Source organism: Parasteatoda tepidariorum, chromosome 2 (assembly GCF_982258835.1).
Source record: "Parasteatoda tepidariorum strain Cologne lab strain chromosome 2, Ptep-v5.0, whole genome shotgun sequence".
In the NCBI taxonomy this organism is placed as follows: Eukaryota; Metazoa; Arthropoda; class Arachnida; order Araneae; family Theridiidae; genus Parasteatoda; species Parasteatoda tepidariorum.
This window is the reverse complement of record NC_141756.1, coordinates 7,640,685-7,660,879: the sequence shown is the minus strand read 5'-3', so window position 1 is coordinate 7,660,879 and position 20,195 is coordinate 7,640,685. Positions and strand designations below refer to the sequence as shown.

Below are 20,195 nucleotides of genomic sequence, written 5' to 3'. Positions count from 1 at the left end.
GACCGGTTTCATGCCTTTGGCCCTTCTCTATTCCCTCTCCTCCTCTTTCCAGTTGTATAAGAATGCGCTACGATATTTTCTCTTTTCATAATATATTTCCTTCTTATTTAGTAAAAATATTTTTTTAAATTTCTGTGATGCTTTTCTTTAGAACTATGTTTAATGTAGTTTTCAGTTCCATATAGTTTTTCAACTTAAAAGATTTTAATCTATATGAAAATCAAGAGAGAAACTAGCGTACTTCTTTCCTCTCTGACTCTCCACACACTAATGGATGGAGTTTTCAGTAGAAATGTAAACAATAACAATCTCGAGCTCTATGCCTGCTCTAGTTCCGGTTAGAAAGTTTGCTGCTGCTTACCACATGTTGTTGTGCGAGGCAATATTTTCAAACGGATAATTTTGTTTTCAATAAAAGAATTAAATTAGATAATTTCTGAGCTCAAATCTGCCGTATTTCATAAGATATTACTGTTATTATGCAATTCTGGTGAGTTTGAAGTGAAAATTTGCATTAGTTATTCAGAGATATATTGTTAAAAAAGGTGACATGGTTGCTAGATTTTGAATAGCTAGCTTTTTTGGCAGTCTTGATTTGGCCTCTTTCCATTTGTTTATTACTGTTGGTTCGCATTGCAAGCTGTGCACCATCTTACGTTAGTGTTAGCATATTGTTCGAGGAGCAAGATTAAGTTTAGTAATAAGTATTCAAGTACTACGTTTGCAGGAATCTTAAAACACAATGATCACGTTGTGAGCCAAATGACTTTGAAATACACCGGAAGCAGTAACCCGGAAGTATAAGCGGCATACAGCTTGCAGCGCTTCCTAGTGTCGAAAACACAGGGAAAGCATGCAAAATGCTGCCATTGGTAGAGAGTTCTGCCCTACGCCACCTTCAGCCCATTTCGTCGGATGAAACTCCCATCTACGTTAAAACCGTTTTAGTTAGATTTTAGCTTTGAAATGAATTTCCAATAATTTTTCAAAAGAAAAAAAAGGAGAATTATTCCATAGATTAAATTAATTTGGATTAAAAATTAAACATTATTTTTTCCTATTTTTTTTTTTAAATTTAAACTGTGGATTTTCTTACAACCGCTAACTGTCTTGTCACAAATTTTGTTTAGAGATAGAGATTTTCCAAAATCGATAAACAAACATTTGGAAGTAATGGCTACTAAGCATTATCTCAACCACAGTGATCGAAATGATTCAGAATCTTTTGAGGATGCGGATGAAAAAGCCAATCGCAAGACGCAATGGGTTAGGTTAAATGTAGGTGGAACGTACTTTCTGACTACTAAAACTACTCTTTGCCGTGACCCCAACTCATTTCTCTACCGGTTGTGCCAAGAAGATCCAGATTTGAACTCTGATAAAGTGAGATTTCATGAATTAATATATGAAGTTAATATGTTTTAGTTAAGTTTGAAATCCTTAATTTTAGAAGTAACTCTTAACACGTCTGTTCAAGTTTATCCACGTATCCTCTGACAGTCTGTAAGAATTTTGTGCAGGAAGTTTATGTTTGCTCTAAAATTTTAAATCATGTAAAATATGTTATACGAATTATAGCAATGTATGCTAATTATATGTATTTTATTAAATTCTGATTGAGATTGATTCTAACAACTCTGAAGGCAATAATATTATTTATTAATAAACAATGTAAACAATATCACTATAAACATTATTTTTTTACCCATCTTTTTGGTAGTATTTCCCCATATTCCAATAGCTTTGTTTTCTTTCAAAATAATTATTGTATTCAATATTGGAAGTTTTTTCTATAATGCTATAGCTTTTAACATCATACATTGTTAAAGTCTTAGGGGTTTGGTTGATTTTATAATAGTATTCAATAATTCAGTTTTGATTAGTGGATTTCTGCTTCTTTTGCAGACTTTTCATAGAAGGACACTAACTTGTAGCTACCCCTGGGCCAACCACTACATATTTCTTTCTCTCTTTCTTATTTTTAATTTCTGCCAAATTAGAAAAAAAAATCTCTTTAAGGTTTTTTAAATAAATTAGAAAACCTTTTGGCACCTTGGCAATAGTAGTACAGGTATTGATGATAGAAATATCCTATGCTAATATGCCCAAGAGGATTGATATTTATATTGGAATTATAATTGGCAACACTTGCTTGGGTGAATTTCAGTGCTACTTGCCCTTAAAAGAATTCAAAAGAACTGATTTTTTACAAATCTAATCTTGTGTTAGGACTGATGAAAAACAATTATTAGATGCCAGACATTGTCATTTAATAATCTTACTGTCCCGTCTTCTAGCAAGAAAATAATTTGAAATTTTTTTATTGTTGGTTTAGTAATTGTTTTAACTATAATTTATAAATTAGGTTATAAATACTCATTGAAGAGATGCACGATTATGCATTTGTATTCTTATTTCTTGTAAATTAGACCATTGTAAATTAAATTTTAAGTATGCTTCAGAAAGAAAATGTTACTAATAATATAAATTTTTATTTATTTTGCTTTGTCAAATTTACGCTTGGACTATTGATTGTTTTTAAGAAAGTTGAACAGTCATTTTAAAATCCATAGATGTGCTTATGAGTTATAAAGGTGCCAAAGATTTCGGTCAGTTACAATTTTTAATTGTATTAATTAGGACTGGATAATGTTAAGACGTCACGATGTTAAAATGTATTGTCACTCTAACATCGTGATATTTTGATACATCACAATGTTTTGCGTTTGGTATATTGTGTAATTTGAATTCTTGCACTTTTTTATTGATTGAGTAAAGAAGTTACATTCATGTAATACACACAATCCTCAGGTACCCAACAAACAAAAAATTGTCAAAAAAATCCTAACAATTAAAAAAAAAAAAAGTTAATAAAAACCTTAACAATCTATGTGGGAAGGAAGCGTGCACGTGCAGTAGAAATTAACCTGTTGCAGATTTTGTTTTTAATTAATTATAAATGTAAGATCAAAATTTAGATGCACTATGAGGCAACATAGATATTAACAAAAAAATAAAAAGCTTTTAGATGGATTGCGAAAGAATGGGGCAGCTGATGAAAAAAGGTAACTTCTGATTCACTCATTGTAAGTTTAGTACATTTCTATCAGTATTTATGGGGGAAGACAGAACTCATTGAAAAGTCAAACAAATCATTGAATGAAAAGAAAGTTGAATTTTTAAAAAACTAAACATTACATATTTTCTAACAATGAATATTATTTCTCAATAAAGACCTGGATGTCTGCAAAATAGCTGCGAAACAATAATAAACAACTGGATTGATTGTAAAAAAAAAATCATCGTCAGGGGATTTGTATATTTAAAAGAAAAGTTTTGACAACTGAGAGAAAATACACTTCAATTCTCACTTATTTGCAGTCATATCGGAATTTATAGTTTCTGCCAAACGTCTATTTGTGCTTGATGAGTCACAATAGAAGAAACATAGAATAAAATAACAATTGTCTCATCGATTGCTCTTCTACGACACTCATTGGAAAAAGCTCTTAGCGTGAACTCATGATCATCAATGTCTGATTGGGAAAATTGAATCATGCGCGCTTAAAACTATCTATGCGCTTACGGGAACAATGGTCTCCATCGTGCGCATAGGCATCAATGTCTAAAGTTGCACCAGGCAGCATCGTGCACATTGCGAGTGAATTGTAATTTCCAATACTTTGAAAGGAAAAAAAATATGTCAATCCAAACATTGGTTCGGCAATGATTGCATAAAATCAGTATTTTCTGATGTATTATCTGGTCCTAGTTTTAACAATATTGAATTAAGTAGTGTGCTTATAATAGTTATGCACCTTTTGTCAAACACTTACTATCTATTAATGCCTTTAATATAATTGAAACCGTATAATTGATTTCAAATGCCTACTTAAGGTTTTTGTTGAAGTATTTATAGTATTATAGTTGAAGTGGAAACATTTCTATTTTTCCTATACCTATTCAAACTATATTTGTGTAATTAATTGGAATCACACTAAAATATTTTATTTCTTTTATTAGAAAATTTAAATAGATATTTTTTTAAAACCATAATTCTTGTTTTTGTAGGATGAAACTGGTGCATATTTGATTGACCGAGATCCTTCATATTTTGGGCCAATCTTGAATTATTTGCGCCATGGAAAGCTTGTTATTAATAAAAATTTAGCTGAAGAAGGTTAGTTTTTAGATGTGCCAGATTCTTACTCTCTTTAAAAAACAAAGTATATTGACAATATTAATGTAGGAAATTTTTATTCATGTTTTTTTGAAGCTAATAATTGCATAATACTTATTTAGGTATAAGTATATGTGTAAGTACAATTAAGAGTTCCTCCAAGATTTAATTTTTTAAAAAATTAATTCTAACATGGTTTCATTTCGCAATGACTATAGCAAAGTTTGTTAGTGCTTAAAAATACAACTAAGAATCAGGGTACAGATAAGCATTTTTTGAAACAGAAACACAATATATTTTGTGATACAGAGAACTCAACTTAATGTGCAATTTATTGCAATAAAACTATCACTGAATGGTAAATATTAAATACTCAAATGTGCCATTCTAAATGCAATGGTTGAAATAGTATCAAGATTTTTTAAATGATGTGTAAATTTTTTGATTGGTAATAAGACTGTAATAACTGCTGAGAAAACTTAAACAAATTACTCCGATTTGCGATAACATAGTTGCGAACTGATCATCAAATAGTTATTAGCCACATTTTTAAATCTACATGCTGTAATAATTTATTAGAAATATTGTTATTTTAAAAACCATGTGAAAAAGATTGTAAAACTGAAAAATAACTGAATTTTCAACTTAACTTCTAAAGCTAAAGAGAGATCAGTAATATGTTGTTGTTTTTTTACCCAGCAAGGAAAAATAATGTTGAATACCATTAGTAAAATGAATAAATTCTCTGATTAAAGTTAATATTTATTATTTATTTTGTTAATGAACTGAACAATCTGAGATTAAAGTCAATTGCAATTATTGTAATTGATATTATTCATTTTAGTGCACATTATTTTTTTGTTTTAGTTCCAATGATACCACTGGTTTTTTTCCCTTCCCCAGTTTATTGATAGGTTTTACTTTTAAATCCATAATTTCTAAATTACAGTTCAGAACCCGTTAAGATCAGAAAACCGGAAAACCAAAAAACCGGAACAAAATTCAATAAATTTTCCCGCCATTTTAAAAAAAATAAATTTTTTTTTCCTCATAAGATTTTAGGATTTTTCGTTCTTTTTTGAAAGATGTTTACCTTACCATCATTTCGGAAATAATCATTAATCTATTACTTAATCGTTTTAAATTTTTAAGATTATTTCCAATTTTTTTTTTAGTTGGGTTTAACACTAAAAAAAAAACGGCTTTTTTTAGCGATACAGAAAACCGGAAAAATCAGTTATCCGGAATATCGATGGTCCCGATCGTACCGGATAATCGGTTCCCTACTGTATCAGTATCTACAATATTTTAGTATTTTTAGCTGTATGCTAGAAGTCATGTTTTGTTTTAAAATTAAAGCTTATCCCTACTTAAAAGTAACTCAATAAGAGTAAAAATACTTGTCATTTCATCACATTATATTTTAATGTAGGCATTTTCTGCTACATATTAATATTTCTTGATAATTTTCATAATTTTAATTAACCTTTTACTCTCTCAAAAGGAGTGTTGGAAGAAGCTGAATTTTACAACATTACTGATTTAATTCGACTTGTAAAAGAAAGAATTAAAGAAAACCATGTTAAGATGAGTAAAGTAAGTAAAAGTTCTCATTTAACATTTAAGGAGAATTGTGAAAAATCTACATTTACAATTCTACTTACTTTTACATAGTTTGTGTTGTTATATTTATCATTTGTTACATATTTTATTTATTCAAATTTTTCAAACAATATATTTTGTGTTACTAAATTATATACTCATGTCTGTATTTTTTCATGCTTATTTATTATTTGTCTGATTTTAATGCAACATTAGCATCAAAACATATGCTTCATGTCAATTTAATTTGGAAGAAGCTGTTGTATGAAATATTGCACCAAGGAGTTATATATTTTTTGTTGTTGCCAATTTCGATTAGAAATAGGGTGTTCGAACACCTGGAAGGTCACTAAAAATCCTATGGTTTTCGACCTTGATCGAAATTTGCCATGGGAAGTCATGATTTTCGGTGATAAATGCTAAAAAACCATGGAAACTCCCAGTTCATCAATTGAATTTTGAGTATTGGAGCCTTTAATCCTGTCACGCTACTAAAAAATCCCATATTGCAATTTGTCTTCACGTGTATTGAAAATCATACATCGCGATCCATATTCGTGTTATTTAAAAATCAGTCATCAGTTTTTCATCATGATCCACATCTCATCAGTCATCAGGATCGGCAATTGTGTGATTTAAAAAAATCACACATTGTGATCCACGTTTGTTTGCTTTGAAAATCATACATTGCGGTTTGTACTAGCGGGATTTTAAAAGCGCACATCACGATCCGTATTCGTGCGATTTAAAAATTACACATTGTGATCAGTGTTTTATGAATTAAATTTTTAAAAAATATATTTTAACTAATTTGATAATGCATGGAATGATGTTGAAACTTTTGTTTTGTTGAGATTACATTAACATAATCTCTAGAATTGACCTTTTGAAAATAGCATATTCAAGATTGCCAGATAAAAAGATTTTTGCTCTGTAAATTTTCTTTAGGCACATGATTAAATCCCTGTTCTCATAATTGTTGGATTATTTGTTTCTCAGTTTACTTGTTTACATAATTGTTTCGTTCTTTTTTTCTTTTGTTGCTTGTGTTTAAATTGGCAAAGCATTGCTCAGATAAAACAATATTATTTTTAAGGACAAAATTAAACTCGTTTAGGCAATTTTTGTTGTTGTTTTTGTTGACTGAATTGAATTATGTATTATCTTGTGTAAGTCGTGTAAAGTTATTGGCTGAAGTTTTTAGGCTGATACCCTGTCGAAACATTTATGGCTAAAGAAAACTATGAATAAAATTCGAAGCTTGTATGTTTTTTTATATAATTGTTGCAAATTTTTCCTGTAGTATCACATTTCTAGTATTATATTACATTCAGTTCTTCAATGATAACTTAAAAAAAAAGGAGTAGGGAATCGAAACTAAAAAAAAAAAAAAAAATTAGAAGATTGAGGGGCAATATTTTGATGGTAAGATTCGCTTAAGCTTAAAATAATATTTGGCTTAGTTAAAAGGTTTTGGAACCAGAAATTAATTTTTTTCAATGATAAATCCATACAAAAGAAGTAAAGCTAATTCGAATTATCAAGGACAATGTGTTTTTAACCAAGGAAAAAAATTTTCCTAACTGGTTTTTTATTTTTAAAATGCCTCTTTTTAAAAGTTATCTGAAATTAACTCAGGATAGTATTGATAGGAAATTCTTTGTAGAATTTAAGGAAAATATTTTGAGGTAAATTTGATGTGTCTGCTTATTTTTAATTTATTCACAATTAATGTAATGCTAACTTTTGCTTTTGATTGTTACTGTGTAAAAACTCTTTCAATAAGAATTTAAGAGTTACTCAGTGTTTTCTGAAAGTCATCCTGTATTATGAAATGTATCATACCTTATTTTCTACAAGAATTATTGTTAAATTTTTACTCTTTATCTTGAGCTTGTAAAATTTTGTGCATCATAAAGTCAAAAATTAAATAATATTTTATTTTTGACTTGAAATACATGTAAGTACCTCTAAGGTGTATCATCTGCTAATTTTGTAATTGTATTAGTTTTAGTCATTAAATTTATTTGCGAATCTCTGGTGCCTCTGATCACCCTGGTTCTAATGATCATAGCTTGCACAGTGCATAGTAAAATTTAATAAATTTTTTAAACCTATTTTTATGAGAGAAAATTTTTTTAGTCATAATATTATCTAAACATTCTTAAAATTCGCTTTTACCAATTTGGATTATCTCATTACTTGTACAAGTTACATCTTTACCTATGCCTCAATTTATTTTTTATTATTTATTGTATTTAATATTAAATTAAAAATAACTGCCTTTACATAATTAAAAAGGACTAAAAGCATTCCATTCTGTAGTATGCAGTTAGTACTTTTGTAGACTCCTATATCTGTATTCATGCTTGTGTTAAAAATTCAAAGTAAATTATACAAAATCCATGGGTTTATGTAAGACTGACATTTTTGTATTTGCTACAGAATGATTCAAGAAAACATGTATACAGAGTCCTACAATGTCATGAAGATGAGTTGACTCAAATGGTGTCCACTCTATCTGATGGCTGGAAATTCGTGCAGGTAATATGACATTACTTTATGCTTTTATTTTGTGCATGCTTAAATAAGTTCTTCTAAACCCTGTTAATAAGATACAAATTTTTTTAACAAATTTCTCTTCTATTTTTCTTTCTAGTGATGTGCACAACAATATGTATTTATGTTTTTTGTAAAAGATAACTTTTAACTGAAATAATTTACAATGATGAGAAATCATCTATGATCTGTAATTATAAAATATATATAATTATTTAGAAAAAAACGATAAAATAAGAAATATATTTATAAATGAGAAATATATTTAAACTTTTAAAAATTCTAAAATTTTTTAAAGATTCTATGTTTTTATTTATTGTAAAACAATTATAGATTTTGACTAAACTTTCCTGTACTGACTGAAACTTATCAATAAAAATTAATTTAGTGTAGTTATGTTATAAACTAGTAACTTTCCTTGGTGTTACTCGAATAAAAACATATTATTACCATAATTCTCTTATACATTGCTGAATAAGTGATTTGTATTAACAGTATGTAATTAGAGTTTGGTACTTGTGATATTACTATTATATAATCATTTTTGGCTAATAAAGCTATGTAGTTTTACAAATGCCGCTTTTTAGCCATAATTTACATGCTGAATTATAATCTGATTAGAGGTTGGAATCAACCAATAAAAGAAAAACCGATACAAGGAAAATAGAAATGATGACAAATTTAGTTTTAAGATTTAGATTTTTTATGTATTTATAATTTATTTTTCTGTTTTAGTATAATTATTGTTATTGGAAATAACAATTGTATATATTTTACTATTGTCTTATGGAATAAAGAAATTTAATTTCAGACACTATATTATAATGAATATTAAATATAAAACTTTAAATCTGTAGAATAAGAATAGGTCATTATACTGGAAGGTCACTGTAATGATGGAGGGATGAGTGTACTGTTATTCAATGATCTTTAGTTTTAATGAAATTAAGCTGTTAATTTTTAAGATTTTTATAAAAATCCTTTTTTTCTTAAAAATGTAAAAAAATCTCACTATTTTGTGTCTTTGTTAAAATGTTAAAATAGGGATTTATTTTTGTGCTTCTGGGAAAATCATAACCAGTGGATTCTTTGTTAAGGGTCCTGTTTTTATTTACTAGTGGAAAACTACTCATAATTCTGAAATAATTACTGTAGCATGGGGTTCTGTTTTTGAGAATATGTGAAAATAAGGTGATGGTTTTATGAAAAAATGCCACAAAAACCATGTCTTTTAAGGGTTTTAGTTTTAAAATTATGAAATTATGTGCCATCAATCAATTTTTCAAATAAAAGTTTTGTTAAGGGTCCATTTATGAAAAAATATTGTGAAGGGACAAATTTAAAAATGAAATTTTTTGGGGGGGGGGGGATACACTAAACTGTTTTGTGAAAGATCCATTTTGAGGTTGTGAAATTTTTAGAAAAGTCTATTAATGGACCTAAACTCTTCCTAAAATGACCTCCTCTCTTTCAAATATATATTTTTGACCTTTTTTTATTAATTATTCCTTTTAAATTTTTTATTACTTATTTTTTTATTAGCTTATTAATATTGGTTCCTCCTACAACTATGGCAATGAAGACCATGCCGAGTTTCTATGTGTTGTTTCTCGAGAGTATTGTGGCACATCTTCAATTTCTTCAGACTTTGAACCAACCGATCGAGCCAAAGTATGTTTTGAATTTTTATGTCCTTGCTTATATTATTTACTTATTTCATTTATAAAGTGGTTTTTTGGAAAAACTGAAAAAGAAAAAGTTTCCTATTTAAAATTCATGAAACCTCTAATAATTTAAGAAATAGAAGTAATATCTGAAGTATAATACTAAATAAATATTAAATCCTATGATGATGGTTAATTTTTAGTTTTTTGAAAAAACTTGTTTTTTTTAAAAAAAATTCTTTTTTTATCAATATATATATATATATATATATATATATATATATATATATATATATATATATATATATATATATATATATATATAAAAATCAATTATTGATAAAAAGGAATTTACTTTTAGAAAAATATTTTTTTTTTCACATTTGAATGAATTTTAAGAATTAAGTATATTTAATTTTCTGGAAATATATTGCTAATTTTTTTGATAAAAAAATTTTAGTGCTTAGAACACTAACATTTATGCAAAAATTATCCATCCTATATTTTATAGTTTATTTTCCTATGATGATTTTTTCTTTTCTGAAGCCCCACTATTAAAACTTTTAATTATACCCACTATTAAAGTTTTCCACTATTAAAACTTTTAATTATACATTGAAGGATATTTAATATTTTCTTGAGTAAGGATTGTAAAGGAGTATTGTTTATGTTCCAATCGCCTATATGATTTCAGATATGATTGCAAACTATTTAATATTTTTAAATCGAGTTTATCATAATATGTTTTTCAAAGGATCCCAATTTTTAAAATTTCTGAAATAGATATTGATTATGTATTTTATCGCATTTTCTTTTAATTCCCGTGTTTTTTAGCAGTGAATCTAAAAATATTGCTAAACTAAAATGTTTAAAAACATTTCAAGTGTGAGACTAACAATGTCATTTACATTTCAGGTTATACAACAAAAAGCCTCTCGAATGTGAGCATTATTGTTTTTTTGAGAACTGTAGATGTTGATGATGAAAATTCATCTGTGATAATAACTTGTTGGAATCTCTGCCCTTTGGTGTTTCCAATCCCATGTTTTTTTATGAAAGAGAGAAAACGTTAAGTTAATTTTTTTCCTGTCTTTGTTATTATTTAATTTTTTATAGTGTAGTTTTACATTTGTTTGATGCAGTGTCATTGCCCTCAGTGTTCTTTTTGTTCTCTTTTTCCTTTTGGGTGTGCTCTAAACATCATTCTAGTTAACTTTATCCATCCAAAATCTGGCATACCTACCTGAAACATGAACTGTAATTGCAATGAGTATCATGCAGATTTTAAAGAATGATGTGTTCACACTTTCTCTGTGGGGAGTGCAATGTCCTTTCTTTTTAGTGTTGTGTGATATATATTGTTCATCATTGTAATAAGTCTTTTTTTTCTTTCTTTGTGCCCAGGGTACAAAATAACATTTTTAATTTAAATCTCAGGGCGGTTGTAATATTAAAAAAAAAAAAAAAAAGATGTGAATGGGAACTCATTAATGTCCATATCTACCCTCTTAATTTTCAAACTGCTACAGCAATATTCGTAACAGTGGTGTGTAAGTATAGTAATGTACACTAAAAGATGGTTGCTTTTAATGAACCTAAGGAAAGACTGCCGGGTTAATTTTTAATCTAAAAATGGTATGAAATATCTGGAAAAAAAAAGTTAATTACAAAGTTGTAAAGCATCATTGATTTAATACAAATAGACACTTTATGGAGGTTAAGGCAAAGAATTGAGAAAAAAGGAAATTTTAAATGTGATGCATGCAGTATTTGCAAAGTAATTTAGGAGTAAAATAATAATAATAAAAAAAAAATTACAAGATACTTTTAATTTTTTGAGTGTTTATACTTAAAATTTGTACATAAAAAATAAAGGTATCTTGGGTGTATAATAATTTTTTTTCATCTTTTGACAATGTAAACATACCAACAAATATGCTTTTTAAGCGTTATTTTCTTAGCATAAATATCTACAGTGTGCATATTCATACTAAATCAATTCTCTGCAGCTTTGTAATTCACCTTTCTCCCTTTTCTTCTACCATTTTTGAGATAGAAGTTAACAGTTTTTCATGAGGTGAAGATGCAAGTAGTCTTAGCTTGTGGTGGGCATAGCTATATTACTATACCTAAATAACACTTTTATAATTACAGTTGCTGCTACTTGGAAGTCCCTTTTTAATAGGATAAATATTAAATCTTCCAATTGCTAAAAGTTACCTAGAAAAACAAATTTGCTCGAAAAATATTTCTTACTATATTTTTTAAAATATGTTTGTATTAGTGGATATGCTTCAATGATTAAAGCCAATTTCAGAAGCATTGTATGTAGTTATGTTTCGGAATTTTAAGATAACTCTTACAATGTTTTAATGGAATTAGATTGTTGTTACTCAAAATTATGTAACTTTCAATGAAAAAAAATCACTTTTTATTTGCTAGTTTGATATCTATTCATTTCTATTTCTAGCTAGTTATTTTTAGCCCTGGTGTAGTGTATTATTTTTTTTTGAATGTAGATAATTGAAAAAACCATTTTTAATTTAATAATTTTTAATACATTCATGGAATTGATTTCACTTTGACAAAATTTGTATGAAATGTTCCTTTACATCTAAACTAATTAAAACAAAAGAAAAAAAACTGTAATATCACCACTGTTTTATTTTGTAATCCTTCAACACCAGATAATTGAACCTGCGTTAAATCTGTGCAATAAAATGTTTGTTCTTCTATTTTTAATGTGTACTTTCTAACTGTAATATGAATTTTTAAGTTCAATATTGAAATATTTTACTTTAAAAAAGAGACAGGAATTCTCAAATATATTTAAAAGATTTAAAGGTGTAAAAGATATTGTATTAAATTAACAATTAACTCTTCTCTTCTTGCTTTTGTCAAGTACTGGAGAAAATGCCTGTTTAATTTAAAACTTTATCTGTTGCCATAAGCATCTTTAAGTTGGAGCAAATATTTCAAGGGGCATATTTTCTAGTATATTAAAAATATTTTAAAAATAGATTAACAATTTGTATTTTACTTTTTTAAATTAAACATTTTGTATTTAAAAGAGATTCTGCAGATTTTTACTTTTTATTTTAATTTGTCAAAATTTTCAAATTAAATTTTTCTCTTTTTGTTTGCAATGAAATTGTTAAAAAATGCTTGAACATAAATTCTATTTAATTTATAAAAACTAATTAAGTACAAATGCTGCTCAGCAAACATTGAAGATTTAAAGTAGAACACCATCTGCTGTGTTACAAATTATACATTATCATAAGAACGAACAAATTTGATAAACAAATGTGCTTTGGTATGATATAGAATCAGGGGTCTGTCTAGGTTTTTCTGAGAGGTACCTATTTTCTGAAAATTTAGACATAATTTCGAAAAATTACAAATTATATTAAAAAATCAACACAAAAATATGGTAAAAATATGAATTTATTGTTTCGTAAGGGATACAAAAATAAAATTTTAAGAAAAAGTACTTTGTGAAACCACCGTTTTTCCTAAAGGTGAATTTGTGAAACTACCATTTTTCCTAAAGTTGAATTTGTGAAGGTACCGCTAACCGGTAGTAAATTCGACCTGGATAAACCCCTGAGAATGCAATTAACCATTTATTGATCTTTAATGCTGAATATTGCTGTGTGTATTTCTCTTAACAAGCAAAATTAAAGATGTAGATTTGTGAATATTAAAAAATTGATGAGTTTGATTGCTTTAAAAAGAACAATAATAAAAGAATTATACGTTTGATTGCTTTAAAATGGATCAGTAGGTGGAATGGGAAATAATGGGTTGTTTTTTCATGTTAAATTATCAAATCATCAATGCATAATTGATATATATGCTACAACTGTTTTGCTAAATGGGCTTTAGATTTTATTAACATTCTCTCTAGTTTTCTTAATGTTATAAACGGAGAAAAAATTTAATATTCAGTGTAAAATATTTTGCAAAACATAGCTATCATAATATACACATTCTTTTCAAGGCTCTAGTTTAGTGTGGTTGATTACCTTTGATAAATTTTGGATGTGTTTAAAGTTAAATGAAACTTTCTCTGTTCGTTTGAAAACATAAAAATATATATTTATTAATATTGTATTCTTAGAAAACAAATTTACGTTTGAAAATAAAATGAAAAATCTTTCAAAAAGGAAACATGTTTGTAAATAACAAGTAAATTAATGTAAAAAGATATATTAGGAAATTACTTCACTGCTTTGAATGTTTTTGAAAAAAAAAGTTTTGCTGTATATCAAAGTACTTTTTGTCTGTGTACTTAGATGTTACTTAATATTTTGAAAGCATAAAATATGTACATGGGTACTTCCTATTATGATTTCAGACAGGTCACACAATGAAGTCAAGGACATCAATCATTTGAAAGTATAATAGATATCTCGAAAAGTAACAAATAACAAGATGCTTACTTGTTGTTAAATATAGATTATTTTTTCATATTATAAATAATTAAAATTAAGGTTTTTTAAAAAAAAAATTGAAATAAGTAATTAATTGAAATAACTAATTGAAATAATTGAGTACCTCAATTATGTAAATGCAGCATTTGGTTTTGCATCTTTAAAATTCTCTCTTGTAATGAACATATTTAAACCAACAAATAATAATAAGAGTGCAGCTCAAAATTATATGCAAAAAAGAAAGAAATTTAATAAGAAGTACCTTTAAATATATTATGATTGTTAATATTTCATAGGTCTGAAGCAAGTGATAACAAAATCGTGTACTCATTAAAGCAAAGTGTTGTTAATAGTTTTAAAAAGTAAAGCTTAGCAAATGAAAAATTTCTTGTATACTAAATATTTAATTCTTTAAAGTACACTTGAAATTTGAAGATCTATATTAAGATGTTTTGGATTAAGTGTTTTTTATAATTCCTTGTTGTAAATTATAATGTTTATACACAGTGTTTATCAGTATATAGTAGAATCTCTGCATACTTTTTATAAGACAATAATGTAAATTTAAATTGCTTAGAACACCTTTGCTTTAAAGCAATATAAGTGTTTTTACTCCCTGCATTATTTGTGTATGTAAACTCATGTCCTTCATGGCATCTAGTTTTGAAAATTTATCTTTCTCATCTGGTTACAGAAATCTTGCTGCATTGTGTTTATATTTCGACTATATATTTTTGTTGTATTATACAAACTGCAGTATGTGTTTTGCTGATATCCACTTGACATTTGTAAATACAAACTTTACCGTCATGTATTAAAATCCAATAATGCTAGTCCAAGCCTATTTTGTAGTTTAGTAAATTTTATATGCATTATTGGATTTGTAGACAAATTTTGGTTGTGATGAGGGTATTATACAGGCTGAACTGGGCTTATGTGTCTCTCCTATTAAACTCAAAATAATCTTAATAGGTATATCAAAGTGACAATTACTATAGTAACACAATATGAGAGAAAAGAAGTAAATAAGTTTTAGCGACAGGCTTTCAATCAGAAAACATACTAAATTTTATGTTCAATGTTGTATGGGAAATATTCGTTTCATACACTAAAATTCAGTTACCTCAAATCGGTCTTGCTGTTTATGTTTAGTTTCTTTTGTCTTTATATAATTTATGATATAAAATAATTATTTACCCAAATTAATCGAAGTTTATTTTATTTTCAAAGTACAGTATACAGTTGATTACTAGGAAATTTTGTAAAATTATATTTTTATATTAGCTTCAATGTTCTTACATTATTTAACTATCTAGTGACTTCATTTCTATCAAATAATATAGAAGATATTTACTATCTGGCAGCTTGCGAGTAAGAAGATTATTTTCTAATTGAAAGGACTGCAAAAGAGTTAATAGATATTTAAAAAAAAAAAAAAAACTCAGTACTAGTGATATTAACCAATCTGAAATCAAGAACACCAAATTGAAGGATATATCTATCAGAAGAGGTGCAACGATACAAAAATTTCAGTTTAAAAAGCAACTGTAGTAATGTTTTGGCTATTGTAATAAAACGAAAATTAAATGTCATGAATTTTCAAAACTGGAGGCCTTTTCCTTGCCAAATTGTTATATATGTATGTGTGTGTTTTGTATTTCTCAATTTTGTTATAACTATAGGTTTTATGGTGTTTGCGTTTGCATGAAGTTTTGAAAAAAGAAATGTGATTGTAATAAATAGTTGTTTTAAGAATAAAGATGAAATACTCAGCAGTTATTTCACATAATCAAATTAGTCTTATTTTTAAACACACGAGTTGTATTTTATTTTGGGATGAAGTAGGGGTTACATTTGAAATATAATATTAAAACAGTTACAGTAGGTCAAAAATGTTTACGAGTGTTGAAAAACATCATTTTTGGATATTCTGTTAGTTGAATCTTCTCGAACCCATCACCAGACCTAAATCTCCATAAGCCATTAGAGATTCGGCATTTCTGTCTAAAACTGTTGGAGATTTTGAAACTCAGAAAGATCTGAGAAACGAAACTTTAAAAAAAAACAAACTTATGGTTTACCAGTAACTCTGTCCATGGTAACGTCTTATCAATTTTCAGTTAAGTCTTGTCGAACCCATTGCCAAACTTAAATCTCTGAAAACCATTAGAGATTTCTGTCTAAAACTCTGGAAATTGTTAGAGATTCGAAAATCAGAAACTCAATTTTCAGTTGAGTCTTCTCGAACCCATTGCCAGACTTAAATCTCTGAAAGCCATTCGAGATTTCTGTCTAAAACTGGAAATTGTTAGAGATTCGAAAATCTGAAACTCATCCAGATCTGAGATAAAGAATAAATAAATAAAGGTCCATTCACATTCGTTTTCCTCCCCCAACCTAATTTCTGACCAAAGTTCCAGCTTCCCATCCTCTATTTCACAATTGATATTTTTTTTAAAAAAAAAGCTAAAAAATCATTTTTTTTTAAAAAATTCAGAGATCCCAACTGCTCCGGACACACCAAAATAATTACAAAAACGGTAAATAAATACAAAGTAAATTTTGCAAATATTTGACTATATTTTCTTGCTTTTTAAAAGGTATAGCATGACATAAGTACTATAAAGTGATGAATTATATAAGCCTATGAATTATTTAGAAATAGTGGTAGATAAAAATCTAAATTGAATTTATTAAACCAAGAATCACAATTGATAAACTACCACTTCAAAATATATATTTGCTGTCCGGAGCAAGTTGGCATCTCTGTAACAAAAAAATTTGTATTATTATTCATTTTTTGACAATTTTAATTGGAATCGAGTAGATTTTCCAATCGGGTTTTTGACCTTTTTTCGGAGATTTGACCTCGAATCACCAAATTATAATTTCAGTCGCCAAAAGAGTTCTCGTCGCCTGATAAGAAATTGATGGCACCGGCACCCGATTTCCCAATGCTTCAGCCCCAACGCCGAATCCATCGCCCATGGCTCTCACGAATTCGTCGAAAGCGAGGGAAGCATGATAAAACTTCCATTCACTGGAGAAGAACTTGCGGAACATGACGTTGACATCCGTAATTTGACACTTCCAACTCATTTGAGATTTCAGATAAAGAAATTTTTTTGAAAAAGAATTAATGTTTCGAAAATTTTCAAAGTTCAACTCTCAAACTAACTGGCTAGATTCAATAGGATTCGAAACTTAGCATTTTTCCTAATCTGAATCCAACTCTTGTCAGGGTAAAGAATTCAAGTCCAAGTTTAATGCCGACCTGCTAATAATATGTTTGAAAAGTTTTAAATTTTTTTTTCCAAACATATTATTAGAGACTTAAGCAGCTAGTTGGAATTTTTGAGTTTGGAACCTGAGGCTTACGGTCCAACTCAGACACAGACTATCAATTATATCTCTTTTTATTTTTCAGACGAGTCGAGCATAGAGTTTTCAAATATCGAGCCCTCAACTCCTTTAAAAATTCTAAACTTTGAAAAGCAGAAAAAAATAGCAGCTCGGTTCAGGTGACTAATCGGAACCCTAGAGGTAGGTATTGTGTCTGACCACTCTAGCAGAGGTTCGTCTCACAATTCGTCATTGCACCACTGTAACGGGACGGATTGGCCATCGAAATGGTCTGCAGGTGGCGTAGAGCAGAACTCTTTTCCTATGGCAACACTTCACATGCTTTCCCCATTAGCGTGTGGAAAGTCATAGAGGAAGGAAGTACGTTAGATTCTTTCTTGATTTTCCTATAGATTAAAATCTTCTAACTTGGAAAACTATATGGAACTGAAAACTACATTAAACATAGTTCTAAAGAAAAGTATCACGGAAATTTTAAAAAATATTTTTATTAAATGAAAAGGAAAAATATTAAGAAAAGGGAAAATATCGTAGTACATTCCTATACAACTGAAAAGGAGAGAAGGGCTAAAGGCATGAAACCGGTCTCTCCCCAGATGGCGTATTCGAGTGTTGCAATCGCCAATAGGTTTTTTGCCTCCTGCCCTAGTGATGCATAACTCAGAGGAAGAAACTTTCGAATGACAAGAGTCACATAGAGTGCGCTGTTAACACCGAAATAGCCGTCCAAGAACCGCGGCATGAAAATCTCTTCGTCACAGAGAGACGCCACTGCCAGGCGTTCTGCAAATTCAAATATCTCAGTTTGCTTAAAATATACAAACTCTCACTTGCCAAAAAAAAAAAAGATAATAATAAATAAATAAAGCTTCAAAGTGCTAGTACCAACTCAAACAAATATCTAAAAAAAATAAATAATGGTTCAGACTTGAAAATTTCAAAATTGGAGAATGCAATATCAGACATGAAAAAATACAGTTTCGAATTCTATTGAATCTAGTAAATAAGTTTCAGAGTTGTAACTTTTCAAATCCTCAACACAGTTCTAAAAAAAAATTAATATACATATATATATATATATTTTTTTTTTAACATCTGATATTCTCAAATGAGTTTGGAATCTGAAGTAAGTTCTAGGCTCCAAGTTTATTAATTTTTCAGATTTATTTACATTGAAGATTTGTTATAGAGTTTTTGAGAATGCAAAGAGGAAAATACAAAGTTTCAAATTCTATTAAATCTAGTAAATCAGGCGGGAATTAGAAACTAAATCTATGTTAATACAATAAAAAACTTAAGGATCTGCTAACCGTACAGTTTTTAATTTTAATAAAATTCTCTCTGTTAACAGCAAGAAAAATGATTGTGAAGCAATGGTGAGTAAACAGTAAGGTTTTGTTTTCTAATAGTAAATCAAATGAGATTTGAAGCCTTCTTAGTTCATTTGATTCTTAAAGGCTACTTTATTGCACAGCAATATATCCTTGCAATTTTACCTCTGTATTTTTCAGCATTTAATGTTTTCATTACACACTAGTTGTTTCGTAATGACCACTTTCAACATATATTTTTAGAATACTTGAAAGAAATAAACTATGCACAGTCACAAATGGTATTGGTACTTGGAGGTTGAAAAGAGCAAAGGAGTGATTAAAGTAATCTAAATACAGGTTATTTAAGGATAAAGCTTTTAGAGACAATTTCAAAAGAAAATTCCAGTTTTAATAAGCAAACTTTTTTTAATAATTTCAATCCCTCTTTTATTCTTCTTGATTAAATAATTAACGATCTGAGTTTAGAGACCATTTTCTGCTTTCCATCTTACAGTTTACTCTTTATAATATATTTTAAATAGATTCTGAAACTATATTAAGAGTGGTCATTATGACACATCAACACTTACTACATTGTTTCAACTCAAATTGTTTTCAATCAAAATTGCGCAAGTGAGAAAGTTTTATTTGGTAGAAGTTTTATGTTAAGAATCATAATTAATTAGTCAAAAGTTATTAACAAAGATATAGTTTATTGAAACACAAATATACTTTCAATTCATTAACATTATAATAAGTAACTTAAAGGATTTATCTCGTTCTTGATAGAGAATTTCGTTTCTTGTCACTACTAGTTATTAACAAAGATATAGTTTATTGAAACACAAATATACTTTCAATTCATTAACATTACAATAAGTAACTTAAAGGATTTATCTCCTTCTTGATAGAGAATTTCGTTTCTTGTCACTACAAGGGATTAACAAGACCTTGTGACAGTTGAAGCTTTAAGCTCAAATATCATTAAAAAAAAAACTTAAAGCAAATATTAGTTTTATTCGAACTATTTTGCTAACATTATAATATACCTAATAGATGATCATATTTTTAATGATTT

General features: G+C 27.9%; 1 protein-coding gene across 1 annotated transcript; it reads left to right on the top strand.

Moving 5' to 3' along the window:
• The first annotated feature begins 855 nt into the window (after window positions 1-855).
• inc (BTB/POZ domain-containing protein inc) lies at window positions 856-12,238 on the top strand. Its single transcript, XM_016049242.4, has 6 exons — window positions 856-1,383; window positions 4,072-4,180; window positions 5,685-5,776; window positions 8,228-8,326; window positions 9,884-10,012; window positions 10,921-12,238. Exons 1-6 carry the CDS (start codon window positions 1,174-1,176, stop codon window positions 10,948-10,950), a joined length of 669 nt encoding a protein of 222 aa, XP_015904728.1. The 5' UTR covers window positions 856-1,173; the 3' UTR covers window positions 10,951-12,238.
• Window positions 12,239-20,195: the final 7,957 nt, after the last annotated feature.

What these genes read in the sequence shown, in the direction of transcription:
- inc (XM_016049242.4), top strand. Translation starts at nt 1,174, where the DNA reads ATGGCTACTAAGCATTATCTCAACCACAGTGATCGAAATGATTCAGAA. An exon ending in TAAAAATTTAGCTGAAGAAG is followed by an intron (nt 4,181 to 5,684) that starts GTTAGTTTTTAG and finishes CTCTCTCAAAAG; the next exon opens with GAGTGTTGGAAGAAGCTGAA. An exon ending in AACCAACCGATCGAGCCAAA is followed by an intron (nt 10,013 to 10,920) that starts GTATGTTTTGAA and finishes TTTACATTTCAG; the next exon opens with GTTATACAACAAAAAGCCTC.